The sequence below is a fragment of the Aythya ferina genome (assembly GCF_964211825.1).
Source record: "Aythya ferina genome assembly, chromosome: 21".
Lineage (NCBI taxonomy): Eukaryota > Metazoa > Chordata > Aves > Anseriformes > Anatidae > Aythya > Aythya ferina.
Window position 1 is genome coordinate 3,937,521 of NC_140319.1, and position 17,107 is coordinate 3,954,627.

Sequence of the window (17,107 nt, forward strand, 5' to 3'; positions counted from 1 at the left end):
TTGGCCCAACTCTTTGCAACACGGGCAGGGAAGGCGGCTGCCGTAGGGTCAGCGTTTCCTCCGAGCCACTGCAGTGCTTCACATCTGCCTTGCTAGGTCGGCTGTCAGGGTTATTATTTATTATTTATTATTGTTCATTAAGTGCTGACAGAGTTGGGGCTTTTGTTTGTTTTGTTTGGGTCTCCATTTAGAGGCCTTCGCTGCGGCAGCCTCCAGTGCCAAGACTCGAGGCGCTTTTACAATTACAGCCGTGATCCTATTGTATTGTTTATGTAATGACTCTCAATCCCGAGGGATTCGGCAGCCTGTCTTCAACCCAGGCACCCAGCACCTGGCAGGGAGAGGGCAGGGCAAAGGCTGGCCCCGATGCCCAGGGAAATCTCTGGGCTTGGTGTTCTAGGGGATGGTTAATGCGCAGACAGATCAGGCCGGCCCTCGCGAGCCAAACACTTCAGCCCCTGCAGAGAGACTTCCACCCCGTTAGGTGGCTGGGTGGGGGCCCCCCTGCAGCTCCCAAATCGGCTGATGAGGGCAGGACGTGGTGTATCCATGCCATGCTGTGGTGGGTGAGGAGCTCATCACCACGATTCCCAGTTTTATTCCCATCCCTGCCACCGATCCGCTTCGTATCCGGAGCCTCGCGAAGGCGTAGCGCCGTGCCAGTGCGTCCTCATCAGCGTAATGGGTATAATTAGGCGGCCCTGATTGAAGATAGTGCTGAGGGCTGAGTGTGCCAGCAGACTTGCTGCTGGTGGTGAGAAGCCCTTTCCAAAAAAAAAAAAAAAAAAAAAAGGAGGCAAGACCCAGAGTGTAGAGCGCTGGTTCCCACATGGCATTGCAGATATATGGAGTACAATCTCTGATGGATCGGGATCTGCTGCCCCAAATGGAGCGCTGCCCTCCCCGCAACCCAGCAGGAGCAGCGTTAGGTGCGGGCCGAGCGCCCCAAAGTGTGCACCCAGCCAAACACGGGGAGCACGGGATGGGGCACCGCCGATCCCCGGTGCTAAGTGCAAGTACCACAGAACGCAGTATCGGGAATAGCCTCAATAATGCCATGGCCGGCTGGCTGAAAGGGAGCTCGAGTTCTGGGACGTGGACCAGGCTACCAGTGATAATGGTATCTGAAGGCAGTGGTGTCTGGAAGCGGGGTCATACTGTGCTGGCTGCTCCTATTTCCTTCTGCAGATTGCAAGACAAGATGACTAAGAGTGCATTAGATAATTTTCTAACATAACATTCCCTACAGGCAGTTACTGGCATTGCTGTAGAGACGTCCTGAGCACCGTGTTGGAAAGAAGTGCACAATTTCTTTCTGCCTTGTGACAATGCTTGAGACCCCCGTGCGGAGCCGTGCCCCGTTCTGACTGCAAGGCTCCTTAGACATGGCTGAGGAAAATGCACGTGAGTGCTGCCCCGGGGCCCCCTCTCCCCTTGTTTCACACCTCCTTGTCCCTGCTCACCACACAGCCCCTCGCTGCCCCCAGCACAGCCAGGAGCTGCCGGAGCGTGTCCTGGCGCCGGGTGGACGGGGTGAGAAGTTTGGAGCTGGGTGGCGTGCCCGTTCCTCTCGGTTTGATGTGCGTGGGGTTGGAGAGCCATAAGCTCAGCTTTCCCATCGCTGTCAGCTAGGGAAATCATTCCTCTGAGCTCCGCGGAGTGACATGAGCAGCGGAGCAGGCGGAGGGGGGGGAAGCCTGGCGGGTCTGGTGGAGGAGAGCCGAGGCACCGGGCTGAGAGCGTCGGGGGTGGTTGACACGTCTGGGGGTGGAGGTGAGCCGCTCGTCCTCAGTCTGGGCCAGCACAGCCCTTCAGAGAGCAGACAGGCAGCTCAGCTCACAGCAGGTCGGAGAAACCTTGAAACCTCCAAAGAGGAGACGATCAGGGACGAGGCACAGCAGAGACACAAGGAGCTGGAGCTCCCGGGGGGCTGTGGAGCTGCTGCCCCTCGGCAGGGTCTGGCTGCTGCCCCGTGCACCCCGTGGGCAGCGAGGGAAGGAGGCAGAGCTGGAGGCGCCAGTCCCCAGCGTCTTCCAGGCAGAGGTTGCCCTGCTTGCGGTGGATTCGGGGGCTTTCTGCAGGAACTGTCTCCACGGGCAGGTCTGAACAAGCTGGTCAAGTTACTCGTAATTTCCACCAAGAAAATTGAAACCCTGAAATAGGAGGGTTGGGGCGAAGAGGGGATGGCGTGGCTGGCTGAAAGCAGCAGCCAAGCCCAGATGGGTGCTAACAGGGTGCACCGGGGTCCTGCAGTGCATGGCCATGTAGGAGCAGGACTGAGGACAGAATTTTTGGGGACAGCCTGGGTGGGGAAGCTGCCCCGGACGGGGAGGACAGCCCCGTGCCACGCTTGCAGCTCATCCGCTGGGACCCACTTGGAACCCAGGGGTGCAGGCGGAGAGCATCCATGGGTCCCCCTCCTTCCATCTCACCTCCTCCCTGGAGCACCAGGCAAGTTTATCAATCTACACCAGAACGCAGGGAAATCAGGGAGGTTGCCAAGGTCTTGGCTTCATTAATTCTGAACCCGGCGATGGCACCCGCTCGCGGGGCTGCTGCTACTAGTGCAGGCTCGCCTCGCGGCTTATTAAACCTGCACCTGAAACCAGGCTGAATTCAGCCCCGTGCCGTCTGATTCCCCGTGTCCCTCACTCCCTTGGTGCCTGGAAAACAGCTTATTAAAGCTCACCATTGGTAATTGCCTGGGAAGTCACATTTTTAACGCTTTCCTCCGGTTCTTGAGAGCTGAAGAGCTGAGCTGTTGCCTTTCCCAGACCGCGGGGTAAATAAACCGTGTTGGTGGTTATTTGCGGGTGATAATGGAGAGCTGGAAACCCCTGAGCTGCTGGGGGTAGAGCGAGCCCCGTTGGGTCCGAGGAGCTCCAAACGTGCCTTGTTTCTTGGTCCCCGTGCCCTAAAGCAGCACCACAGGAGCAAGGCACCGGGTGCACCATCGGGGGGGCACCGGCAGAGGAACCCAAGAGAAGGGATGGGCTGCCCGGACTGCTCTAGCACCACGTCAGTGGTGTCTGGGGATGTTTTCAGTGCAGGATGAGTGTGCAGGGCCAGTGCTCGCTCGGGTGATGTGTCCTGGAGAGACAGGGGACATTTGGGGCATCCCGTGTGGGTGCTGTTGCAGCAGGCAGAGCGGCTGCAGCTCCAGCAGAGGCAGCACCGGGGGGCTCGGCCTCCTCCTGCACCCCAGCAGGGCAGAGCAGGGGATTTTTGGGGGAAGGCTTGATGGGAGCGGGGTGGAGGCAGCACTCCCTGAGCTCACACCATGCAGGAGATCCTCCTGCAGGGAGCTGTCGTCGTGTTTGCAAACTGCGCGGTGGCACCGGGGGAGATGCAGCAAACACGGGGCCGCACTGAGTCACCCCGCGGGGGGACAGCCAGCGAGCACCGCGAGCTGCTGAGGCAAACATGGGCGAATCGTTACAATAGGCACCAAAAATATCTTCACATGAGATCTTTCTGCATTGCTGCGTGTTGGGTAACGGGGAGGGCCGGCAACCTAAGCCGAAACCCTGCCCACGTGCTCCAGAGCTCATCCTGGGCAAGGCGAGCGACTGGCTCGGGAAGGAAGCAGGAGGAGAAGTGGTTTTGCTCCTGCGGGAGCCCCAGTGAGCCACGAGGCTCCCCACGAGGCCAGCTTGCAGCAGGAGCGGCCCCAAAATGGCTCACGTGCTGGTGACCATGGGGTCCCCAGCACGGGGCAGCTCCTGGGGGGCTCCCTGCAGCCATCTCCAGAAAGCCCAGGCATGCCCTAAGGGACCCAATTCCCAAAACCCCAATCCTGGGGGCTCATCCAAAGGAATCTCAGCAGAGGCAGAGTGCAGGGAGGCTCCCGGCTGCACATCCCCAGGGCTGGTGGAGTCCCCGTCCCCCTGCCCTGCTGCCCGTGCCCCCCCTGCACCCTCACACGGGGCTGGGGTCGTGCCGTGGCCCCGGCCCCCTCCTGGCTCGGAGCTCCCGAGCTCTCCCCTGGTTTTTCACAGCCTTTTTTTTTTTTTGCTGCCAGCGCAGGGCACTGAAAAGTGCTGGCACTGCCAAAAACCCTGTGTGCACTACGACTCCCCAAACATCCCTTTATTTTTATTGTTCTGTTAATTACTGTTTAAACTTTAATAAGTCACTTCGTCAGGAGGGGGGACCTGCAGTGAGGTTTCTGTGCAAACACTGGGCCCGGCGGTGACTCTGGTGTAACATAACCCTTTATACAATGTGAGAATGTTTAGACTGTAACAGAAACTTGTTATTTTAATGACAGTTAAAGGGGAAAAAAAAAAAAAAAAAAAAAAAAAGAGAAAGAAAGGAGCGAATGAAAAAAGGGAAGCGGGTTTGTTGGGGAAATGGCTCATCTCAATCTCGCTGTCTGGCCTCTTTTCTCCCGGCCCTAACGGCAGCGGGGTGAGCAGCTTTTATTTTATGGCTGCTGCCGAACCGGCCCCGTTCCCAGCGATGCCCCGCGCTCCTCCTGCCCGCGGTCCCCTCAGCTCCACGGGCAGGAGATGCTGATGGAAGCAGCAGGGCTGGCTGTTGCTCGGAGGCAGCAGCAGATGCCTAAAGCCAATTTGAGCTCCGTCTAATTATTCTGACCCACACGAGAGACTTTCCCCTTCTCTTCAGCGCCTCCTCCACCATTTAAGTTTTTAAGGAGCTGTGCTGAAACAGATGCTGGCACGCCAGAGATAAGAGGGTCTGCGTCCTGGGGAAAAAAATGGACTTTTGGGGTTAGAAAATGCTGCCTGCCTTCACCCAGTGTGCTGGCATCTCCCTCACACCCCTCCTGGCCTGCCCCGAGGCCGTGGCACTTGGTGGGCTTCATCCTGGATGTGACCATTGGGACTGGGATAAGCCCCGAGAGGGAAGGGGAGCAGGGAGGTGTCTCGGGGTTCACAGGTGGCCCCGAGGCCATGCCAGGCCCATCGATGTCTGCCCTGCTGTGAGGGAGCACAGGGTGCCCGTGCAGTGCCCGGTGTCCCCGTGTCACCGTGCCAAAGTCACCTCCAGGTTGGGCTTGGCTATATTTAGCGCTGCCTATAGACCAGCCAGCGCGGAGCGATGGACATGATGTGAAAACCTCTCCGTTTCCACCGACCTCGCTGCTGCTGCGCTGAGCTCCCCGGCTCGGGGCACAAGCCCAGGGGAAGGGACAGCCCCGTCCGTGTCCCGACAGGATTCGCCTGTCCCCTCCTCGCACGGGCTGGGAGGGGAAGGGATGCAGAGGGCAGGGGCAGGAGGATGCGGGGTGTCAGGATCCCTTTGGGGACCGCAAGGACCTTCCCCAGCACCAGCCCCGTGCCAGGAGCCCCAAATCTCTCCGCAGAGCCCCTCGCTCTCAGAGTTTGGGAGCAGAGCAGGAGCCGTGGGCTCGCCGTGCTCGGGGCCGTGGTGTCCCCAGTGGGTGAGCGTGCGGGGAGCGGGCCAAAACAGTTCACGCTTCCCTCGCCCGCTGCCGGGGCTGTGATTGTTATTGATTGGCTTTGCTGTTCTCGGCACTTTGTGTTTTTCCAGCTGAGCATTGCCTGCCCCTTGATTTGATTTTTTTTTTATTATTTATTATTCTTTTTTTTTTTTTTTTTTGGCTCTTTCCAATGCCCCCGAGCGTTGCCCGTGGGGCAGGTGCGTGCCCAGTGTGCACGGGCAGGGGGCTCCGGAGGGGCCCAGCAAAAAGCAAGGATTAAATCCCCGGGTGTGCGCTGCCCCTGCAAGTGTCGTGCAGTAGGAAACCAGCGGCAGGGCCGTGTGTCAAAGCAAATACCAGCCATGTGGACGGGTCTTCAACCCGGATGCTCTTCGGCCCCAAAGATTTGGGTGCTTTGCCCTCGTGTCTCGCTCGTGGTGCCGGCCGTCGGACCCCGCGGGGCGCCTCGCTCCCCCGGCGTGCCCGCAGCCCTCCCCGTGGGCAGGAGCCGTCCCGCTAGGAATGGCATTTTCCAGGTTCCTGCGTGAGGCTGAACATGTCCCAGCTGCGAAAATAACGAGCCGCAACACCCTGTGGAAACAGGAGAGCAGCAGCGACGCGTCTGTCCGCTCTGCGCAGAGCCGGGTGGAAACCGGTGCCCCAAAGGGGAGCTCGGGGTGCGCAGCCGGGACCGGGGAGCGTTGGTTTGGAGGGGCCAAAGTGTGGAAGCAACAGATACCCGTGGGCCTCCCTGCAGGACAAGTGGGTTGTGGCCAGATGTGACATTGAGTGGGCTGCTCGGGGTGGCTGTGGGGCAAGGGGCCGGGTCCTGGTGTCCCCACGCAGCCCCAGCACCGTCCCCTGCCCGGCCACCGCCTCCCCCCCGGCCGCTGGGGTCACTTTGGCTGGCGAGTGTGAGCTGAGCTCAAGGATAGAGCCCCCTGGACGGAGCCAAGGAGCCGCTGTATAAAAAACGCTGAGGTTTTCCTTTTCTGTACAGCGCGTTTCCCTAAATTGCCTTTGACTGTGTGCATCGCTAATGAAAGTTTATGCCCTTGTTAGAAGGACAGGCAGGTCCGTTCCAGTTAGGGCTGGGTCTATCCTTCTGCCAACTGCCCTCCCCAGCACACACACACACACACACACACACACGCTCGCTCGCTCTCCCTGGTGAATAAGTGGAGGCTGTTATAAAAAAAAAAAAAAGAGGGGAAAAAAAAAAAAAAAAAGAGGAGGGGAAAAAAATTTCCATATTTGTGTAAGTTGCTTTAAAAGCATTTTATCATGTCATAAAAAAAAAGGAAAGTACTCTTGGAAATTGATCCTGCACACGAGCCCATTGGACAGAAGGACGTCGGGATGTTAATGGCTATTTTGCTCCAGGGTGGCTTATTAAAAAATTTATACATAAATGCTTAAAATTGCATAAATTATTTAAAAAAAAAACATAGTAAGCAATTTGCAATCCCGATCCACTTTTCCCTCTTTTTCTTTCCCTCGTCATCCTTTCCTTCCCTTCTTTCTTACCAAAAAAAAAGAAAAAAAAAAATTCCTTCCCTCTCTTCCCACCCGGGTCCCCTCCCTGTCTGAAAATGCGACGCGTCCAGAAGTGCACATGGATGGGTGTAAAATCCACACGATTTTAAACACGACCCGCCGCCGGCCTGTGGAGCCTGCCACAGGGGGAAATAACAAAAAAAAAAAAAAAAGAGGGGGGAAGGAAAAGAAAAAAAGGAAAGAAAGAAGTTTGGATATGATGAGTGTTCCTCGCAGGCGTGGAATGTCACCCACATATCCTGGAGATTGTACTGGGGAGGTTTATGATGGTTTCCCATTGATTTGTTTCCCCGACGCAGCTGCCGACCTCTATTGAGGGACAAACATAATCAGCACTGACGCAAATTAGATGGTTATTCGTTTTGAAAATTGACAGAAAAACAATAAAAAAGATGAAATGCTCCCAAATCAATAGATATAATGAAATTCAAATAATCCGAGAGATGAGGTCTCCATGGCAACTGATAATGTGGAAAAGAAAACAATTTAATAAAGGACAGACACACTTTGAAAACAGATTGGGCAAAGGGAAGGCGGGGGGGCGAGGGAGCAAGGGGGGCCGTGGGCTGGGTGGCGGTGGGAGGGGGCGGCGGCGGTGGGGAGCCGGCAGCCGGCTGCCTCTCCGGTTGGTTGGCGGTGCCGCGGTGAAGGATCACTGTCCATCCCAAGGACGCTTGCCATAATTAAGAGAGGCTTTCGGTCCAGAAAGTGCAGATTCAGGTTTTAATACACAAAATTATTTCAGGAGCACTGAATCGGAAAGTCGTTTGTTATGACCTTCCTGAGAGGCCTGGAGCAGGGCATGTTGGAGGCGCGGCGGCTGAGCCAGCTGAGTTATGGCATATTTGTGTTTTTATAGTGCGGAGGGGAGGGGGGAAGGGGGGAAGAAGGTTAAACAGTATTTACAGCTCAGTTGTTTTCAGAAAGGAAAGAGAAATAGAGTTCATGAAAAGATGCGAGCGGAAGAGAGCAAGCGAGGGAGAGGCAGAGACCCCCCGCCCGGCACGCTCCCGCCGCGGGGACGCCGGCTCCAGCGGGACGCTCGCCGCCGCGCTCCTTGCCTTGAGGTGTGGGGGGCACAGGGGCCGGGGGCGCACCGGGGCCGGGCTGGGGTGCGGGGCTGGCCCTGCCGGGGCCGCCCGTCTGCTCTCAACCAGCCGCAGCACAAACCTCTCCCGGCACGGGGCCGGGAAACACGCGCGAGCGCTGCGCTCCTACGGCCGGCTCTCCCCGCGTGGGTGCTCGCTGAGCGGCACTCAGTGTGCTGCGGGGAGCTGTGGCCATGCACACGTCGTGCTTGGAAGGCTGCAGAGCACGCAGGGCGTTGGTGGATGTCGGTGTGCCTTCCTTCGCACGCCGTTCGTGCGCTCGGAGCTTCCCAGGTTGCGCGTGCCGCAGCGCCGGGTTGCGTGTGCCGCCGTGCGCACGGTGCTGCGCCCGCACGGCCACGTTGTAGGGTGTGTGCACGTCCCCTCTGATGGGTGCTGGCGGTGAGCGTGAGCACGTGGATGGGCTCACGAGGACAGGGGGAGAAGAAGATGGTGAGCCCTGCTGGCCAGGAGAAAGCGCAGCAAAAGGCAAGGCAGAATTAGCCGCGGTGCGAGACCACGATAATGAACTTTTTCTGGGCCTCTGTTTCTCAGTGGTGCAACAAGCATGCGGGCTCCCCGCTCCCGGCGCTGCTCCTGCCTTCCCACTGCAGTTAGTTAGGGTGCTGACAGGGGCCAGCTCGCCAGCAGCCTCCCAAATCCCCGGGGTGTGCAGGGAGCCCCTGTCAGGAGGAGCTCGCTTAGCCCCTGCCCTCAGCTACTGCCACCATCAGCTGCTCCCCATGGCTTTGGGCTGGGTAAGGTGTCTTGGGGCAGACACCAAGGGGGACTGGTGATACTGGGGGTGATTCCCTTCCCGGGCTGTATCCCAGTGTCCCTCCCAGCTCCCGGTTACTCCCCCAGCACCAGGTACTTGCAGCTAAGCCTGGCTGAGGTGTGTGCCATCCGCCAGCGTGCCTGCCCCGCAGTCACCAGGAGTGCTGGGGCAGCACGGGCTGCATGAAGACAGCGAAAACAAACCTCAGCAAGGTGGGGCTGGGGTCTCCGTTGTGGTGCTGAGCAAGGAAATTCCATTTCTCCCACGGCCTGCCCCAAAAAACTCCTCCCCAGGTGATGCCCGGAGGCTGGTACCAGCACTGGGACATCACCAGTAAGTGAGGGAGAGCAGGGAAAGAAAACCCCTGGGGCTGAAATGGGCAGAGGGGAAACGTGAGCTGAGTTAGCAGAGCGAGGAACAGGTTGCCAAAAGTCCTCCCCGAGCCTTTGCACATCACCAGCACAGGGCCACCAGCCCCTGGGCTTTCTCCCTAGGTCCCCCTCTCCCCCCTCACTGCTTCCCTGCACCCCTTGCCCTTTTGGCGATCGCAGGGGGCTCGTGTCTCCTCTCCAGGTGGGCACAATCATGGCCACGGAGAGGGGAAGGCAGAGCCCGTGCTGGCATGGGGCTGCCCTGACAGCCGGGCTGGCATCGCCCCTCGCCCCTCCGCTGCTTTCCCCTGGGTTTTCTTCACAACCTGTGGGCAGATTGATGGTGGGCCCGCGAGGTTAGCGGTTCCGCTTGATTTATAGAGTTACTTAGGCTGAGTGAGGCCACTTAGGATAGTAAACCTTTTAACTGGACTAAAAAAAAATTAATAATAAATAAAAAAGGCGAGGAGGAGAAACTGGACCAGCAAAGCCGATCCTCTTGGCGCGGTGTTACCTAAAGGACTCCGAGGACAGAAAGCTCCCAGGGAGCGTCCTCGCTGCTGCTGAGGACAGGTTTTTGTGGCACCAAGAGCAGGAAACTCTGAAAACATTTCAGCACTGACAGATGCACTGCGGGCTTGGCTGCAGGACGCTCCTGAAAGCGCATCCAGCCGCCCTGCAGCGGTGCTGTCCCCCCGGCACCACGTCAACTGCAGCAGCAGCAAGGTGCTGAGCCTGCGGGGCTGGGCTAAAGCTCCGACAGCTGCAGGGCTGCGGAGACCCGGCGGGACGGGGGCAGAAAGGGAAGGGACGGGCAGGGACAAGGTGCTGGTGGCACGGGGTGAGCGGCAGCACCGGGGCTGGCTCTCGGAGCTGGGAGCCGGCGCAATCACAGCGCCTTCGGGCTCAGGTTTTGTGACCTGCTGGGGAAGAGGTTGTGGTGTGTGTTCCTAAAGAGCTGCGGGCGAGGATTAGCCCTGTCCTTCCCCCTCCAGATGTGCTGAAAGCCTGCAAAGAGCCGGGGGGTGGCGGGGAGCCGGTGCCCGTCCTGCCCACTGCGGGCTCGGGAGCGCCTGAGCCCCGGCCCCTTGCACCACTGCAGCAGCACCGGGGCTGCGCTCGGGCCAGCTCGCTCCTAGTGTGAGGTCTGCGCTGCCTTCCTCTCCCTGGCCAGTGATATATGGCATAAATTAGGCCTCTGAAGGGGGATACTGCATCCTTAAGAAGAAATATGTCCTCATTTTTCTTAAACACCGTTTGCACTGAGTGAAATGTTTAGAAGGGACGCTGAGGGATAACTTTATTTCTTACTAGGGAGTTCAGAGCCGTTCAGTTAAACCCATAAAACACTGGGAGTAGGGAAGCTGACAGCCTGCCCGTGCATTAGAAAAGCCATTACTCATCTGGGGGAAATTCGCCCCATGCCGGAGCCTGGCGTTACCGGTGGGGTGGTCCAGGGGAGGATGCGGGATCATCTCCCGCGGCCAGCTCGGGGGTCAGCGGGATGCTCGGGGTGGAGGAGCCTCGGGTAATACTGGTATCAGAGCAGAGAGCTGCCGGGCAGACCTCGAAGCACCGGGTGAGCGTTGCGGGGTTCAGCCAGGTGGGTCATGGCCCTCATTCCTCCTCCTCTGCGTGGGAAACGAAAGCGCAGAAAGCTGGGGAGAGCTTGGGTGAAGCCGTGCCTGAAAACCAGGCTGGCAGCCAGCGCTCCTGGCTCCTAACCCCCTGCTTCAGCCTCCGAGACCGAATTCCCTCCCAGAGCAAGGAGCGAAAGCCAGGAGCCAGGGCTGCGGGGTCCTGCAGGGCTTCCAGGAGCACAGCAGCACCTTCACGGCTCCTGTGCCGAGCCCTTGCTTTCCCGTGGGATTTAGAAAATGGAAAGAGGAGGTGTTGGGGGTGGCAGCAATGGCAATTCCTCTCTCGGCTGGGGTTGGGGCGCGGATGTGGCCAGGTGGGCTCCTCGCCCCCCGGTCACCCGGCCCCGTGGCAGGCACGGACGGCATCAGCCACCACGGGGGCGGTGACTTTCTGTTTGGTGCTTGATTTTGGAGGCCTGACACCAAAAGATTTAATATTTGTTTGAAATGAGAAACAGTTCTCAAATGAATTTGGAGAGCCTGGGAATTAATGGCAGCTCCCCCCCTCCACACACACACACACACACACACACACACGCTCCCCTCCCCGTCGGCTCAGCCCCCCCTTTCAATTTCTGAAGCCTGCTGATTTGAATATTTATAAATATCAGTAAATTATTTATTGTAGCAATCTGCTGTGCCATTTCACCAATCGCCGTTAACACTTTAGGGCTCGCTCTCCAGGCGGACGCGGCTGCAGGGAGCGGGCACGGGGGGTGGCAGTGTGCCGGGGCCACCAGCACGGCTCCGGCACCAGCAGGGTTTGCGTCCACCTTTTTGGGGCACCAGAGGAGCTGGGGCAGGACGGGGACCTCTGAACTGGGGACGCTGGAAGGGGATGAGGCTGGAAAGCCAGGCTGGTGCTGGTGGGGACGATGCCCATCGGGGTGTGCCGCTGGCTGTAGGTGCCCTTGCTGGCTTTGGGGACCTGGCTTTGGCTTGGGGAAGCTCCAGCAGTGCTGGATCTGCCGTCCTGCCCCTGATCGAGGACCTTCTGCCCTTGATCTGTTTCTCTGCTTCTCTTTGCCACAATTCTGGCTAAACGCTGCTGCTGAGCAGGTTGAGCCAAGGGGAGCTTGCAGAAGGGAGCCGTGTCTGGCCTCCGTCCCTCTGAGCCAGGCTCTGGAGTGGGAAACGGGGAGAAAAGTGGGCTGGCGTGCGGCTGGAGATGCCAGTGCTGAATGCAGTGCTGAATGCAGCCGGACTGCAGGCACAGGGCAGGGTCCCCGGCTTCCCCCCCCCCCTAATTCATGGCTGGGGTGTGCAGGGAGAGCCCTGACGGCTCGGGGGAGGCAGGGAGCGAGGACACCCTTACGGCTGCTTCCCTTCTCCTCCTGCTCCTGCTCCTGCCCAGGGCAGAGCCGGGCCCAGCTCCACACCCGGGGCTTTCCCCGGCTCGGTGCCGCCGGGGCGCGGGTGGGCCCCGTGCGTGCAGGTCGTTAAAGAGCCTCTGCGAGCTCCCCAAGGCCGGCCAGAAGAGACAGCATCCACTAACCCAAGGTCATTTCCTGAGCTAAAAGCAATAAAATGTTTTATTGATAAACCGGAGAGGCGAAAATACACAGGCTGCATCCACTCCCACACGGCGTGGGCCAGGCCGGGGCTGCTGCTGCCTTCCCTTCGCCCTGGCCCTGCCTGGTTTGGAGGGGAGGTGTGTGCCGCGGGGGCTGCACCTTGGGCTGCCTTCCCCGCTGGGATTTGGGGCGTAATTTGGGGGAAACACTCCGGGTTCTGTCCGAGGGCCGTGCCTCCTGCCCTGCCTGGGGCTCTCCAGCGGTTAAAAAAGAAGAGCCCCCCGCGCAGCGCGCCGGCCCTCCTTCCCTCCCCCTCCCCGCCCCAAATAATGCCGTTAATAATTAATCGAATGAGAGCTTGCAGCTCCTGGAAAGCTGGCGCTGGGACCTCCCTCCTGAACGGAGCTGCTCAGCTGGGCTGAAAACTCTTCAATAGGAATATGAAAGCTCCATCTGTTCCCCGCGCCTGGCCCTCTGAAGTGCCGGTGCGCCGGCCCTCCCCAGCCAGCACCCCCCTGTCCCACAGCACGAGCCCTCGCCCCTCCTGCCCTGCCCCTCCCCAGCCCCTCAGCCCATCCAGGGGGTCCCCAGCCCCCCCAGGCTCTGCCCACACCACCCGACCTCTCCTCCCCCCTGTGCCAGCCTCTCAGTGCGCTGCCACGCGCCGGGGCCCCTCCGTGCCATCCGCGGGGGCCGTGGTTGTCCCCAAGGCCAGGCCTTGTCCCCGAGGGACACTGAGCAGCGTGGTGGCTGCTGGCAGGGTGTGGGGCCGGCGGGGTACGCTGCCGGGGGCATTGTTTTGCCAGGAAGTGCTCAGTGTAAATAGAGCATGTGGGAGAGTTTGTCCTGGGCAGAGATGAAAAGTCGCCGTGACAGGCGCAGGTTATAAACGGCTTCCTCGGATTGATGGGGAATCAAAACATTTCTGTGGGGAAGGAGAAAATGAAGGGGGATGTTTACTTAGCCGGGAGTCTTTAAACAGTGCCGTGCGGACAGGGGGTGGTGTGGGGGGGATGTGGGGTGGGGAGCGGGGCCGGGGAGGGACCCCACGGCTCCAGGGTCCCTCCGCTGGCAGCCCCGACCCCGGGCAGGCGCGGGGTCACCCCGCAGCACCCCAACCCCATACCCACTGACAGGCACAGATGCTCTGGGCCCTCCAGGGCCATGTCCAGCAAGCGGGGTTCCCCTTCTCCCTTTGAGGTTATCAGGCTAAAAGAGGGGACCAGGAGTAGTGAGGTCCCTCCTTCTCCAGAGACACAGAAAGAGGGGACGGAAAGATGAAGTGATGCGTGCGGGCTTGCCGAGAGCTGGTTGCAAAGTTGGCAGAAGAAGCCCGGAGTCGTGGTTCCCTGCGGTCATACGTGCACAGGTGGGATGGGGATAAACACAGCATGGGGTCCTGCTGCCCCGGAGCACGTCCCATCCCAGGAAGGTCTCTGGGAGGGCTGCTTTTATAGGTCAGGGGGATGGGGAGCTCTCTGAGCTTGGTGTAATTTTAATATAGGCTTTAGGAAAAGATGCCCGAAACGTTAAAGAAGAGCATCAAAGAAACCCCACCTGTGGGGGAGAGGGGAGAGGGGAGAGGGGAGGGAAGGGCAGGAGCCGGGTGCAGGAGCGGCAGGGCCAGGAGTGGGAGACGAGTTGCAGGCTCCCTGTAGCTGCTGCGTACGCGGCAAGTGCAGCCTCGGGAACGTCTGTTCCCCTCTTCCTTTGGATAAATATTTATATATCCATTTGCCGTCTGGTGCACGCACTTGGCTGCTCACCTCCAGCCCAGAATAATGGGACCTGCTGCGGCTGCGGGGCGGGGGGCAGCGGCTTGCTGCGTGCCTCCCTGCCCCATCACCCCAGCTGCCAGCGGGGCTGTGATGGGAACGGGGATGGGGAAGCACCGGGCAGCACCGGGGCCGGCGGCTGCCCCGACCCCAACCAGCTGCACCCCCGGAGGCTCGGAGCCCCCCGGCACGAGCCCTCGGGGTCCTGGCCGGGCTCCAGCTGGAGCTGGCAGCAGAGTCCCGACGTGGTGCCCGTGGCGCACGGGATGGGCCCGCGCTTTCTGCCCTAAATAGAGCGGGAATGTGACGGGAAGGGAAGGAAGGTGCCAAGGCGCAGAGGCTTCGGCGGCGTCACGGGCGCCTGCCGGTGCCCATCTGTGCACGCAGGGCGGGGGGATGTGTGAAGGGAGGCGCGTGGGGAGGCGCAGGGGGGTGTTTTTGGGGAGACGGGAGGCTTTAACCCATCCGTGCGAGGCTCCACGGGGCTCCGGAGCAGCTCCCGTGCCTGCAGGGGCAGGGATGCCCTCGGGGGAGGCAGGTGCTGAAAGCGTGAGGGCACCACGGGGGGCTCGGTGCCAGAGGGGGGAGCGCCGTCGGGATGGGTAGGAGCACATTTCGCCTCGCTTTTTATGGGGTTGGTAGGTTTGTTGGGGGGCGGGGGGGTGTTTTCCTTGCAGTCCTTGACAGGGAAGCGTGTCTGAAGCTGTCAGGAGTTTACGCTAAGCAGCCACCGGCTGGCTCTTGGACAGCAGGTCTAAAGTTTCAGTCTGTTTGTATTGGGCTGTCATGTTACGGGATTAGGGGCTGTCACGATGGCTTCTGGATGCATTGTAGGGGGTCTGATGAATCTCGGCGCACTCCTGTGGAGCTGCACCTCCGGGCGGAGCGGCCACGAGGGACTCCCCGAGTCGGTCCCATGGGGACTCGTCCCTCTTCCAGAGGGACACGCTGTCCGGGAGCACATCTCGGGGACACATCCAGCCATGTGTGCAGAGCTCTGTGTGTCCCCAGTGCTTTAGGGGTGCTTTTCCTGAGCCTGGGGACACAGAGTGGGGTCTGTGGTGGCACCCGGCCCCAATTGCAAGGCCCAGCTCTTGCCTTGGGGCCTTAAACCCTGCCCAGTCTGCGGGGACCGTAAATAAAAAGAGAGGTGAGGCAGCGCAGCTACTTTAGAGTCAGGTTTTTGCTTTTATTTGTGATTGAGCCTTGCTAATTGTTGGTGCAATAATCATGCGAGTGACTCCGTGATAGGGACCATTTAGTTCAAGATTCTCCGTGACCTTGAAGTTAAGACCTTACCTTCTTCCCTTCTCCCCCCACTTTCTCTTACCCCTCCTTTACTAGCTGTCACATATGAATAAACTACATTAAAATAACAAACCCACACTAATTAGCTGATTGTGCTGGGAAGTGCGAGAGCAGAATTTCCTGTGTGTGTGAGAGCAGAGCGAGCAAAGGGGCCTGATCAACTGATGCCAGCCCCGGGCGATTTTCTCATTTTTTTTCAGCACACCAGGCTGGGGCTGCAGCGCGGGCACTTCCCAGTGCTCCCATCAGCCCTACTGGTTCTCCCTGCTCCGTACTGGTTCTTTTCTCTAAGCCTGTGAAGCTCCTCACCATCCCTAGGGTTAGACGGGGAGGCTGCTCCCTGCTCCAGGCGTTGGGGTGCAGTCTCTGCCTGGTGTCTTTTTGGGGCCGGGCCACACCACGCTCACCTTCCCGTGGTGTTTGGGGCCTTTTTGGCCCCGTTCAGTCATAAACACCTGCCTGTGCCTCGAGGCTGGTGGGCTGCGTTGGGACGGGCAGGTTGGGAGCTCGGTGCCTTGGTGCCAGTCCCACAGCACGGCCGCGCGCGACGGCGCCGGGTTGGGGGCAGCCATTTGGTGCCGGGGTTCCTGGTATCCCGATCCCTCTAACGCCCTTCCTCGCTTCTTCCCCCCTCTCTCTTTGCAGCTGAAAGAACTATATGCACTGACGCAACCTCAGGAAAACCCACAATGGCTGCCAAGCGCAAAGGCGGCCTGAAGCTAAACGCGATCTGTGCCAAGCTGAGCCGCCAGGTCGTCTTCGACCACGGGGGAGCCGAGCAGGCGCGCGCGGACAAGGGGCCGCAGCGGGAGAGCAGCAACAAGGACCTGCCTCAGCCCGGCACCAAGGAGCCGGGGACGGAGTTTTCGGATGGACTCAGCCGCGTGCAGAAGATCGAGGAGGACAAGAGGAGGGAGGTGATCGAGAAGTGGGTGAACGGGGAGTACAACGAGGAGCCCTTGCTGGGGCGGGCCGAGGGCAAGGAGTGTAAGGGCGCCGAGAGCGCGGAGGTGCCCCCCGAAGGGGTTTACATGGTGCAGCCCAAGGGCTGCAGCGACGAGGAAGACAACGGGGACGAGGCGGACGCGCTGAGGGGCTCGCAGGATGGCGCCTTCCTGGACGACAGGGACTCCGACGGGACGGCCTCCAAGGACGATGCCTACCGGGCCTCCGGCGGCGAGGCAGCCTCCAAACTGGGGGCAGGAACAGCCTCAGGTAAGCCCCCCACCACCCACCCCTGTGTGGGGCAGCTCCTCAGCTGTGCTTTCCGGGGAAGAGGCCGAGCTGCTGGGTACCTGTTGGCTGTAGGAGAGGGGTGGAGGCTCCCGAATCCCCCGGCAGAGGCCTGCCTCCCTGCTGCGTCTTTGCTCTTGGGACCGTGCCCAGTTTGCTCAGTGCCCTTCCTCAGTGGGTGTGCGCAGGGAGGACGGGTCTGGGTGACTCTCCCCAGACCGTAGATCCCGTGGCAGGGTAGGGCTCCTTCCCTAGGCTCCTTCAGGCGATTCACGTGGGGATAACCGCCTTGTGTGTTGTTTCCTGGTCATATTTTTCTGCGTGGAAAAACAAACAAACAAACAAACAAAACCAATTGTACCCTCGTGGCAAATCCCTGGTGGATTCTGCAGTGTATTCACACACACCCTGGCTGTACGGTGCGGGCAGGGTGTGT

General features: G+C 59.7%; 1 protein-coding gene across 8 annotated transcripts in view; it reads left to right on the forward strand.

Moving 5' to 3' along the window:
• CASZ1 (castor zinc finger 1) overlaps positions 1-17,107 on the forward strand; it is a 254,650-nt gene that overhangs the window by 189,478 nt on the left and 48,065 nt on the right. For 5 of the 8 annotated variants that reach the window (XM_084494869.1, XM_084494870.1, XM_084494865.1 and 2 more), the window contains one exon: positions 16,084-16,653. In XM_084494869.1, the coding sequence (XP_084350995.1) occupies positions 16,084-16,653 (570 nt within the window). Of the gene's footprint in view, positions 1-1,249; positions 1,405-16,083; positions 16,654-17,107 lie in introns of all 8 variants that reach the window. The other 3 variants (XM_084494867.1, XM_084494866.1, XM_084494868.1) reach the window with 1 other exon arrangement.